Source organism: Pleurodeles waltl, chromosome 3_1 (assembly GCF_031143425.1).
Source record: "Pleurodeles waltl isolate 20211129_DDA chromosome 3_1, aPleWal1.hap1.20221129, whole genome shotgun sequence".
Lineage (NCBI taxonomy): Eukaryota > Metazoa > Chordata > Amphibia > Caudata > Salamandridae > Pleurodeles > Pleurodeles waltl.
The window spans coordinates 1,595,961,844-1,595,974,913 of record NC_090440.1 but is presented as its reverse complement, the minus strand read 5'-3'; the positions used below and the strand labels follow the sequence as shown (position 1 = coordinate 1,595,974,913).

The window sequence follows — 13,070 nt, the reverse complement described above, 5'->3', positions numbered from 1 at the left end:
ATTCCGCACACGTGACACGGCATCACCTTCTTCATTGCCTGCACACCCGTCACAACAGTGTTCAAATCCGGACCATTATTCACAAAACCTCCTCTGCCTCTGCCTCTGGCCTGTGGCTGAAACGCCATGTTTCCCTGCAACTGCGGCTGTTGTTGCGGTACCTGCTGTTGGAACCCTTGCATCCCTTGCAAACCTTGCAAACCTGTCTGAGCTGCCTTAAGCTGCATCATCATCACCTTCTCTTTCAACCTTTTCTGTTTCACTTCGATTTCGTCACTACAGTATTTCGCATAATTCAACACCTCATCAATCGGTTTCGACTGCCAGCAAATCAAATGCGACTTTATCATCTGACTTATCTCTGGTCTCAACCCTTCCACAAATCTGAACACAAAATGAAGCATGTCCTTCGCCTCGATTGTTTCCGTGCCACTGTAATTCTTAAACGCCTTCAACAACCTCTCATAGTAACTATGAATCGATTCTTTAGCCTCTTGGGCAGTTCGGTCAATCTTCTGCCAATCCACATTTTTCGCAGCTACCTTCGTCTTCAAATGCTCAATCACCTTATAGTACAAGCTCATCACCATAGGCGATGGTGCACCCGTCTCCCTGTCTCTCTCTGGTTCACTTGTCGGCCAACCTACAGCTCTTTTGAAATCCTCCCACAAATCTGCCGGAACCACAATCTCAAACAGAGTGTTCAGGTCTTCCCAGAGACATTTTGCAAGCTTCACAAACCTGTCAGTCTGCTGATACCATTCAATCGGTTTCTCTCTCAGTTTGGGAAAATCATCCGTAAAAGACTGAATGTCGCTTCTGTGCCATGGTACATGTATTAACTTTCCCCTTGCTGTCTCCCTCATTGGTAACATAGTTACTGTATCACTACTCTGCGGTCTTTTCTCATTGTGCTCTGTAGCACTGTCCCTCCTCTTTTCCTTCCTCTTTACCCACCTGCTTTCCCACTTGTCTAGACACCTCCACACTTGGGCACTCTGCAGCAATTCTCTAAGGTGTGCCTTCATGCCTGCTGACCTCATGTGTTCAAAATCTGTGGTCCCAAAATCCAACCTGTAGCTTCTGCTCAAGTGTTTTGTCTTGTCTATGTCAACCCCGTTTTTGTCAGCTATTTCCTGCAAGCTTTTATGTACCTTGTTCACTTCCTTCGTAATCTTTGGACATAGATACCTCAACTCCTCTTCCGAGTAAGACTCTAATCTATTCACACCCATAGTCCCTTCCACCAATTCTTGTGCTTCCATGTTCAACCTCATCCTATTCATATAATCTTCACCCTTCCCACTGGCTGAGCTTTGTGTGGAATTTAAACTGTTGAACCATTGTGTCAGCTGTTGCGCATTCACCCCCATCAGCGTAGCGTTCACATCGACTGCCATTGATGGTTGCGGCAACTTTTCAGTGTTCTATGTTAGAGGTATTATCAGTGGGGGGCTCGACCTCACCAGTGTTGACTGAGCACATATGGGACTAAACTCCATCAAGGTCCCAGATCCATTTGGCTGAGCCACTATTGGAGTTATCCCTGGAGTGTTTTCTATGCACCTTCTTTCTGTCCCATTCTGCAGCATTGATCCCTTACTGCTCATACCTAAGTTAGGCTGACTATACAAAGGTACCGGTGGACCTACAGTAATGGGTAGTGATATCGCATCTGGGTTTTGTCCATTTCCCATGTTCTGTGGCATGTTCATTCCCACACCATGGGTCATCATTGCCGGCATGCCCATCTGGCTCCCCGTCATCTGAGTATGTGCGTTTCCCCCTTGTATCTGCTTTTGAGGCATCAAAAACTGGGTTGATTCAACTTGTGACAATGTCTGGTTGTGACCATTCTGTACTCCCCTTACGGTTGGATCTAGAATCATTCCTGCACTGTTATCACTGTTGTAGTACCCTGGCATCTGCGGCTGATAATTTTCTGCTGGTTTCAACACAGGCACATCTGGATATATTCTCCTAACCTGCGGTATCTGCGGGGTGAACGGCAGGCTCGGGTCCTTAGATCCCGATGATGCTCCTGAACTCTGAGTTTCACTGTTCTGTACCGATGCCGGAGGGGCAGAACTGGTACTTGGACCTTGTCCATTCTCCGCATAAGGTGGTGGACGGTCGTTCAGCAATTGCATTATTAACTCCTCATCCTCTAACTCCTCTTCTCTTCTCAACTTTTCCTCGTCCTCTCTATCCTTTGAACACTTCCTGTCCGTCTTACAGGTAGCTTTCTTACCTGTCTCCTCTTCTTCCTTAGTAATTGCGGGAAACAATTTTATCCCCTGCAATACATCTGACCTCCACACCTTCTGTGCATTATCCCACCTAGCATCCGCTAGTGTCTTTTCCACCTTTCTCATCCTGGTCTCAAACTTCTTCTGCTGCTGCTGTCTGGCCATTAGTTCCCAAATCGCTAGAGCCTCGAACTGGGCTGGCCTTGGAGGCACCTTCATGTCGTACATCGTGAATCTCAAATTCTCTAGGATCCTTATATTGAATGTCCCATGTATCGGGAACGCTACGCTCCCATGTTTCTCTGTCAACTTGTGCCATTGCTTTAGCCAAAGGCACGGAGCTACCCCCTTCTCTTCCATTACAATGTAAGCTGGTGTACCTTCGGGCGGCGTCTCCTCTCCTACGCTCGCTTTAATATAAGACTCCCCCTTCATCGCACTCCTAAATGCTTTAAAGAATTTCATTTTGTCGTCCTTTTATTTCACAAAGTTTGTAATCAATAGGTGACTTTAATTCCCGGAATACTCTTCACCTGCCTTTCCCCTTCCAATCGGACCCCACGGACTGCGTCCAATCCGTGCGCGACCCTTCTCTGCAACCAACCTATCCCAGCGCGGCTCCTAGTGACGTCACACTCACACACACTGCGGCTGACAAAGCCTCGCGGCTAGTCCTCCTTCACTCACCTCCTCCCGTAACAACTTCTTGCGTGTATCGCAAGCTACCAAAAACTAAAACAGATCTGTCGGTTTACTACAGGAAGGGTAACACAGTCGCTTCAGGACCTTAGGGACTTTTCACTAGCCTCTGCCGCTATTCCGTCTTTCTCGGTCCCCACGTTCGCAAGCAAATCTGACCCGCAGACCTACTCTCAACTTGTCAATGATCTATTCTAGTGCACTTAGAATCTTGTCAAAGCCCGAAGTCGAAGTTTCTTTCACTCCCTAACACACGTACCGACTTGTTGACCACGCCCGATCAACCTACTAAACCGCCCAGACCACAACATGGATCAACATACTCCGGAGTCTCTTGACCTCGCAGGGCCCGTCTCAACAACAACAACCACGTGGACCTTTTTATGCACAAAGCGCCACACGCACATGAAGTTCGACGACTTCCCTACTCTCACACTCGGAGTCGCACCTCCGCTATCTCTATGAAGTTCGACGACTTCTCTACTTCTACACTCGGAGTCGCACCTCCGCTATCCTCTAAAAGAAAAAAATCCCTCGCAACCTTTTCACACACCCTGCGGCAATAAGCTGTGCAAGCGCAAAACCCTAACTTCACTCATACCATCACTAGTACCGCCAACGCTGATTCCACACCTCCGTTCTCTCCATTCGCAAGCTCCGAGATCCCGGGAAAGTCGCGGTGGACCTAGCCCATCATCATTCTGTCAATCTGTTTTACCCAAGAAAAATCTAATTCAACTTCTCGAATGGGGTCTCAAAATGCGTAACCGTTAATTCAACACCATGTACTCTAGGAGTACAGGGTCCCAAAAGACGTAACCGTCCTCTGCTACCATCTACTGATAGAGCGGTCCGTAGTAATAATTTTACCTGTGTTCGGACGCTCTTTAGGCCGATGAATCTTTTGACTAAGTGGGAACTCTCTGTACTCTTAATCGATCAATTTCATCAAATCAATAATCAATAACGAACATAAGCAATACCTTGATCAACATAACACTTAACAATTTATCCAGAATACATTTCGGCGAACCCTGACCTTTCAGTCAGGAATAACCACACCAGTTTATTCAAAGTTAGTGAATTTATTTCCCTATATTAACAAAGCTAGCACAATATAAATGTGTCTCAACACCAAATGATAAACATATATGAACATTAATAGCTGTCCATAACGGCGGAACAAGTGCAATCTATGTAGCATTTGAATCACAAGGCATTCGATAATAGCAATGCAAATCACTAAAACTATAATTTGTAGTGAACTAATTGCATACATTTAGTCAGCATAACAAGATCTCAAATTGCATCGTGCGACATATGGAATCCTCGTCTAACCTCAAATTAGCATCGGCATGTGGGACTTCATGCAAAAACAATTTAGCAACATTAATTTAGAAAAACTCCTAACTAGGGCTCTTATCAAAATCAGCAGTTGGTTACCTAAAAGAAACACAATGCAATTTTACAATTTCCTTTCATATTTACCAATTACGATCAGCAATCAAGGAAGTCTTCGTCTCACAGGTACCGTTCTTCGGTCGGCATGGGTACCGTTTCGATCAGCATGGGACGGGGCAAAGGGGCAAGGGTGGACGGGGCAATTGCCTCACGGCGGCAAGGTAAAACTACTACTTCATGCAAAGGGATCAAAGTTAAAGTCTCTAGGGCAAGAATCATTAAAGTCTCTTTCTCTCGATTAGAGAAAGCATCAAAGTTTCTTTCAAAATGGCGTCGCAGCAAAGTGGGCCATAATAGCTACGAAGTCTACAAAATGGCGGGATGTCCAATAATGGAGAGAGAGAGTTTCCTCTCGTGCACCTGGGTTTTATAGACAACAGTTCAAATCCAGTAGGGTCTTCCATTGGAGGGTTCATAGGTTAGCTTCAAATTGTCCAATCAAAAACGACAGTTCTCAAGCTTTTACTTAAGCATACATTATCCTTGGAGATGGGTACGCAAGTTGCAACATAGTATACCAATTAGCTCACTTTCAGAGCCTCCATTGTCCGCACCTGCAAATCGACCTTGGAGTAAAGAGAAAATATGCCAGGGTGGCACGAAACCTTAAGATAAGCATGTGAACGATCTCAGTGGAAAAGTACAGCTTCAAGCAAAAATACACGTTTAATAGCACATGGAAAAAAAAATACGAGCATCTAAACCGTGAGACCAGGCAACTAGGCCGAAGCCTGCACTAAAGTAATGCTAAGCTAAAACATTTCAAACAAGCAAATCATAGCACACGTTTACGATTATGTCGGATTAGTGCAATTCTAATACACCACGTTATATAAAGCACGCTTATAAATGTTGGCAAACTACTCTGAGGGCACACTTTGTCCCCGTACAATCTTTATTAGTTCGGTTAAAGTCACACATGATTATTTCACACTACGTTTACGCGTTAATAAATGTAAAACCTTCATTTTCTGCTTCATCACACCCAAGCTTGAAGACTTTATTGCCCTTCTGCCTCCTACATGCACCACTCTCTCATGCCACACAAACCAATGAAGGACTTGAACCTACCCCAATCAATCCAGTCACTAATGTGCTCATTGTAACCACAATTAGTACAAAAACATGAAGGATCAGGGTTACCCATGTCACCAATCCCACTAAAACCTCCAAATGAAGCACCCCCCAACCATCAGCCCACTACAAGAGTGGCGTCTCCCATGTTTTTTGTGGGGAAGGTTTGCTTCTTTTACCTTTGCTTTTCATCTACGTGTGAAGAGTCTTACGCCATTGCTGACCATGTTGCATCTGCTCTGTGTAGGTGAAAGAAGCTTGCTCTCTATGCATGTGATACCTGTTCTGGTAAAGCACTGCGGCTGTCACAAGGGGTGGTAGTTCTGTGTGTGGGGGGAATAAAGCAAATTGTATTTACTGCATCCATAGCGGTCACTGTTGTTTAAGAGAGTGTGTACTGTTGCTGCATATGCTGTATTTATCCTCCATGACAGAGAGAAACAGACTCTGTTTCTTCCCTGGTGTGTTTGTGTGTGTGATGCTGGTGCCTGTGTAGGGGCTGTCTTGAATGTGGATAGGAGCTTTTTATAATAAAGTATTTTTCCTAGAAGGTGGTGTTCTCCACTTTAGTGTAACGTGGTATGCAGGCCGCCCTGTCCACTTAAACATTTACTGGTGATGCTGTATTAGGCATAATAAAAGATTTCTGTAGCTGTGCCTGTTTTAAGCAAGTGGTGGAAGCTTGGACTGCTGTTGCTTGTGTTGTTTCCTAATCAGTGTGTGAGGGAAGCCTGTTCTGCGAATTTCTGTGCTGTACCTGTTGTGTGTTAGTGAACATTAGGAAAACATTTTAATATACTCATTCCAAAGATATTGTCGCTTTCAAGCTGTACACCACCATTTGGCATGTGACACTGAACGTCCCTCGTGTGCTGAATTGTAGTTTTCTCAGATCGCGTGCAAGAGTTTCTAGGAACAGTTTGGTGCGCGCTCACAGATGCCATCACTTCTGTGCTATTAGTATTTGAATACATTGTTTTTATCTCTGGCTAAGTACGCTTTTGCGTGAGAAGACCTGCACTGCCCGCAAAACATGAATGTTTTTGTGATTTAATGCACAGATACTCACTATTGTTTGACGGTACATCGCTTTGCAAGTCACGGCAGGAGCAGATCTGTCACAAAAAAATGTGCCACCAAAGAGGAATGTCGCAGCGTGGGATGCCACCATCACAGGGAATATGGCCACACGGTAAGATCTTTGTTAATGGTGACATCATGGAGTTACAGAGTTTCAAAGGCAGATCCACTTGTGAACAGCTGCCCCACCCTGGTCAAAAAAGCATATAACATGAACATGTGTAAAACATTTTCCAATGTATTCACCCCTGAAGTTAGTAGGGCCCACAAGGGCAATTTTCTGAGTCTTTGGGCCACATCACATTCAAGCCCATATTTATACTTTTTTAGCGCCGCATTTGTGTCATTTTTTGGTGCAAACTTAGAAAACACATTTGTCAAAAAATGACGCAAGTGCGTCGCAGTAAAAGTATAAATATGGGCCTCAGTGAGCACAGAGAGTTCACATTTCCGACACAATTTCATCCACATTTTTGGGCTGACAGGAGTCTTAAGTAGCTGAAGAGCTGCAGCAGTGTTATTTCTTCACCTAAGTGGTTGCTTATCACGGGAACTATAAAGCCATGTGCCGCTATTGAATGGCAGTATAGCAGCCGTTGTTGCCATACCTAATGTGCATGACGGTTCATAACTCAATAACATGTAGAAAGCAACAAACTACAATTCAAAAATAACAGGGCGCATCACAGCAAAACAGCTAGACAACATATCAACCGAAGTACAACACATCATAATTACATTGCACTAATGCAGCACAAAATCACAGTAGCACAAAAAAAACAGAACACTATCACCACACCAACAAAATGCAACATAACAAATATGCACAAGTGTTTGTGCCACTCATTACCACCTACAGAACCCTGTTTTCATAATGCGGTGATTAAAGGTTCTTGCAACGAGCACTGCTTAACTTACCACCAAGCCCCATGATTTAGCGCCAATCAAAAATGCTTTGTGATCTGTCCATGAGGCTTTAATTAGAGGTCCTTTTCAGATCTTTTGTGTCAGCAAGTATCCCAGAATGGAGAAGCAGTTCATTTTTTATCTATTTACATCAGTTTACCAGGTTACGTTTGCTGTTTGCAGGAACAATTGTGAACTTCTGTACATGTATGAAGAAGAAGTCAAAACTGTGGGCCAGATTTACTAAATTCTCACGCAGCGCAGTGCAACAGCCAAAAATGCTATGCTGTGTTGCAGGAGAGCGCCATATCCACAGAGATATGGCTCTCTCCTTACCGCTGGAGGAGAATTTAGCTGCAGAGTGCCCTGCAGACACTTTTGCGCCACAGGTTTGGTAGAGGAAGGATTCCCTTCCAATACAAAATACTATGCCTAGGAAACTTTTCCTACTTTGCATGTGTGCTGTGCAGTGCAGCACACAAGCAAAGTCGGAAAAGAAAGGAGAAATGACAATATTTCTCCTTTTAACATCTGCTTTCGAGTGACGTTAATTTTTAACGCAAAACCTGTATAATTTTTGGATAGATAAAGTTTTGCATCAAAAAGCATGGGTGGTTATATTGAAATCTCCATGTACTACCACCCATCCAATGCCCATGTGAGGCTAAGTAAAATAAAGCAATGATCCATGCTTTTTGCATTACTTTTAGGCAGTTTCCGCAAGCTTTGCGCTGAAAAGTAAATAACAAAAAAGAAATGACAAAAAAAAAATAACAAAAAATAACAACCAGCAATCATAAGTAGTTCTGGGAATGGGAGCGGACTGAACCAAAATAACACCTTGTGGTTGCGACATTACCAATAAACAAATGTATGCCTTTTGGTGCAAGGTAACCAGGTACTAGGTCAGTGATAAAGTATTAAAGTTCCACAGGATTTGGTTGTTTCCAGTGCAAACATTTATATGTTGGTTGCTGGGATAGGCGGACTGTTGAGTGCTTTCTTCTTGGTGGGTGGCACCGAGGGGAAGACGGCCAAAAGCTTCAGCTGGGTGAGGTGCCTGATCTGTGGTATTTCCCAGAGCTCCCCCGTGATTGCAATCTTTCTGCTAGATAGGAGAGGCCTGCGGGCTGGACTCGAGCAGCGTTCGTGAAGAGATGATTGTTTGGGCTGCTGTGGATTCTGGTGAAAAGAGAAAGAGCATGCGTGTGGATTGGTAAATTGCAGTTTATCTGTGGCATTTTTCTGTCCAAAGATACCCCTATGATAGCCGGGTTCCGGCGTATTGTACATTTGTCAGGATGCTGTGAATGTTTCTGCGGGTGGCAACTAAAAAATAAATAAAGGTAGGTTCGTTGTCAAAGCAGCCTCACTACCTTATCGGTACTTTTGTTACGACCTAGCAATACGTATCACAGCGCCTTATAAATTATAAAATGCTATGTTATTTAAACAGTTCACAAAACAATATAACGGCAAAGCAACTATTTAACAAAAGGGCAATGCGTTCCCATAAAGGATAAGCATTTACGGCTTCCTCCGAATGATTGACTATCACTTAAATGAGACGCCTACTGAATGTTTATGTCACAGTGAAAAAAAGCATTTCTAGGGCAGCCCGAAAAATAGCATTCCTTTCTGAACTGGAGCACATTGGTTTTGTTTCCCATATTTATGCTTGCAGTGTACTTACCTATGTTTTTTTTTCTTATGGGGGGAGCATATATGAAAGTAACTACCCTCTGCCGCACATAATAAGAGTATATCAAGACTCTGAGAAGTTCCATGGCTACATAGCAGAAGTCCACGTTTCATTATAAAGTCACACAAATTCGAGTAAATTGCAGAGTTATTTTTTAAGAGCTGCAGGCTATTTGATTCCTTCTAATGCAGAAACGTATTAAATAATGCTCCTTTGCCTCACTAAATGCACATGTTTTTCCTTCCATGCATGTGATCCCTTTAGTAACCTCCCATCGCATATGGGGTAAGGCTTTTATGACATCAGCAAAAATGACAGCATTTTCTACTATGTGCAATACCGCCAGCTGTACCAACTGTTGGGATAAAAAATTCCCATGCATGGTGATGGACGTGCACCCCTGCTCTTAGTGCCCCAGCTGCAGCGATATCTGTATCTTTGCTACCGTTTTTTCATCCTGGCGTAACACTGGTCTTGAGTGTGTGCCATGATATAGGCTTATCTCATGGATTGAGGTCTTGTTAGACAGGAAGGGGCGTTAGCCTGCTAGTGGTCCAGGGTTACTGCCCTTAACAGGAGTTAAGTAGCATGTGCACGGTGGTAGCAGTATACTGTTTTGTAATAGTGATCAGTGGACTAAGCAGGCATTTTTACAGTGTCACTCATGTAAAATTCCGCTTTTGTATACCTAACACGATGGCCTAAATGATATTAGTATGTAGATTGTGTGAGCGTGCTGTAATATGTGTGTACTGGTGTGCAGGGGCAGCTCATCCACTGAGGCAGAGGAGCGTCGCCCCACTGGATTGTGGAAAAAGGAAAAATAAAATGATAACGCTATGTTGATATCATTTTATTTTTCCTGTGAGAAGGGTGGGGCTGGACTGGAGGGAGGGGGCCGAAGGAGAGGTATGTGCACTTTAAAGTGTGCATGTCAGTTTGCCTGGCCATGTTGGGCCGGCCAAACAGACAGGCGCACTTTGCATGTTCTCTGTCCGGCTGTATTGCACAGCAGAGTGGAGCACATGCCTTGGCTCCCACTCCCAGTCTGAGCGGTGAAGCAGGCCGCTCAGACCAATTACAACACTGCTGTTGCTGGTGACAGAAGCATCATGATTGGCTGGGAGCCTGGGAACAAGAAGAGGACGAGGACGGAGGGGAAACAAATGCATCTCCCCCACAGGTAAGCTTTTTATTTCTTTTTTGCATGGGCAGTGCAGGGGCCCTCCTGGCCAGCACCATCACAATATTCACTGTCTACTTTGCGAGGGTGCTGGTGCACCCTGTGTTCTACAGCATTGCTGCCAGCTCAATTACGAGCCAGAGACAATGCTGTAGGCTATTTCCTGCTAGGCCAGCGGGCAGAAACTGGGGTTTCCACCCGCTGACCTATCAGGAAACTCTTAATGGGGCCGACGGGAAGGTAGCCACTATGGCGGCAACCCCTTCGTCGGAAGTTCTGCAGAAGGTGTAAACCATCCGCCAAACTCATAATCAGCCCCTAAGACACTAAGGCCCGTATTTATACTTTTTTTAGCGCCGCATTTGCGCCGCTTTTTGACGTAAAACGGCGCAAACCTACAAACTACAATGGCATTTTGCAAGTTTGCGCCGTTTTTGCATCAAAAAACGATGCAAATGCGGCGCTAAAAAAGTATAAATACTGGCCTAAACCACTTCTGTATCTGTAAACTGAGGGGCAAATTTGCAAACCCCATGCGCCGCTGGTGTATCACTTTTTGTGATGCACCGGTGGTGCTTAGTGCAGGCCCATATCTACAAGACCACGCAAAGCCACTTTGCGTGGCTTTTCATGGCATTGTAGATATGGTGTAAGTAAATTCTGCACAAGTTGCTGCATTGCCTTACACTACGACAGTGAGGCGTACCATGGGCTTGGCGTTGCAGTGGGTGTTCCCATGGAACGCCCATGGGTTTTCACGCATTCCCAGATTTACAAGAATCTGTAAATCTGGGAATGTGTCAAAACTGTACACTGCCCCAGGGCAGACGCAAAGAGGAAAAATATCTTTGTTTTTCCTCATTGGTTTCTCTTTCTAAGTGTGCAGCATGTGTGTGCAGGAAATTCCTTGCACATTTTCCGCACTGGTTCCTCTTTCAATGTGTGCTGCAGAAGTGTGCAGGAAAATCTATCCCAGGATTGTTTTTGTACAGGATGGTGCCTCTTCCTGCAAATCCTGCTGACAAAGCAGACACCCTAGAACCATGGTGCAGAGGTGTCTGTGTTGGCGCTAGACAGCAATTTGTGTGCCAGCACAGGGGGAAAGGACAGAAATGCACCATATCTTGTAGATGAAGTGCATTTCTGCCCTTTCCATGTGGCGCAGGGCAGCACAGCAAGGTCACTTGCTGACCTGCCCTGCACCACAGAGCTGGTAAATATGCCCCTGAATATAAATAGGGGGCCTTGACCCTCCTGTCAAACTGTAGCTGTATATCAGCATGGAAAAACTCAGCACAACGTCTGTCTGCTGTGACCAGGACTGGGCCCCCATGTCTGCTACTCTCTCTGCTGGATATGGGGACATCACCCAGGAGAATCAAGACCACATGCCTTGGAGCATGAGCACTTGCATCTGCCTAGCTGCAGAGACTAGAGGACCCTGTGACGAAGAGGAGAGTGCCTGGATGGAGTGAGGTCTGGTGGGGAACCTGACTCCTGTCTTTGCTAACACAGGAGTCATTTCCATGGGGGTTGTGCATCAAAAAATGACGCTAGTCAGGTTTGAGTCAATATTTTTGACTCTAACCTGACTTGCACCATTCTTTGACGCACAACCCCCATTCTTCCCTACGCCTCCACTGCCCGGTTAGAGTCATTTATTTTGACGCTAACCAGGCCGAAGCGCCGGCTAACGTCATTCCATAAATAAGACGCCCGGCTGGGACGTTGGAATGGCGTTAGCCGGCGGTAAACTTTTTGACGCAAATCAGCGCTAGCGCTGATTTGCGCCAAAAAGTATAAATATGGGCCAAGATACGAAAAATGCAGAAACAAGCATTCCATCTAACACATACACAAATGATAACACATTTTATTTAATTTGCAAACACATAAAATAAAAAAAACATAAAATTGTTAATAGGAAGGTTGGAGCTTTTCTAAATTCGATTGAAGCCACACATCGTTCATACAATATTCTGTTTGATGCACCTGCACTGCTCCCATGAATAAATCAGAGGATACTAATTTAATTTTTAGCCCCCAATTTAAAATTCCTTGACATTTACCTACATTTTAAAATTTTCAGTTGTACATATAGCTACATTATTTATATACACTTTATTAATCTGTTCGTATTAGTTAACTTTCTAAGGAGTCACGTACCCCTAGGGGTCCCCGGACCACAGGTTGGGAACCACTAGCGTAGATCTTAATTAATGAGCAGTAGGTCTGTAGCTGACTTAATTCAGATGGGTCAGTTCCTGTGAGTCAGTGGCATCTGATGAAATCTTTCATTTTCGGTTGATTGCTGACCTGTAGAAGATCTGTTTCCGCTTATAGCAAATGACTGAATATGTTCCAGGTTTAACCGTTGAACTCCTAATAATTTGCCCATATTCTTCAGACATTTGAGTTTTTGGGATGATCAACTGAGGATGTGCTGTTATGACGTCTGTGGTTGCATAACTGTTAACACTGTTTGAAGGTAACATTGACCTCTGTTCCCATAGGCTTTGCACACGGTGCACTGAATTTTAAATGTAATCACTTGCATGACTTCGATTCAATCTGGGGTATGAAACTGAATCCATTGAAGACTATGGGAAGACTGGTCTGTATTATGTTGCGGTATTCCGACCAAGTCCTAACCAATGCACTGTAGTTCTTTGCGGCCTTTATTGTGAAAATGGGTAGAATTTCCTCAGTAGTGATA

The 13,070-nt window shown here is 44.5% G+C and overlaps 1 protein-coding gene across 1 annotated transcript in view; it reads left to right on the top strand.

Moving 5' to 3' along the window:
• Window positions 1-13,070, top strand: part of LYPD6B (LY6/PLAUR domain containing 6B) — a 209,795-nt gene that overhangs the window by 181,499 nt on the left and 15,226 nt on the right. Inside the window, exon 6 of the mRNA XM_069225222.1 lies at window positions 6,545-6,675. Within this exon, the coding sequence (XP_069081323.1) occupies window positions 6,545-6,675 (131 nt within the window). The remainder of the gene's footprint in view (window positions 1-6,544; window positions 6,676-13,070) is intronic.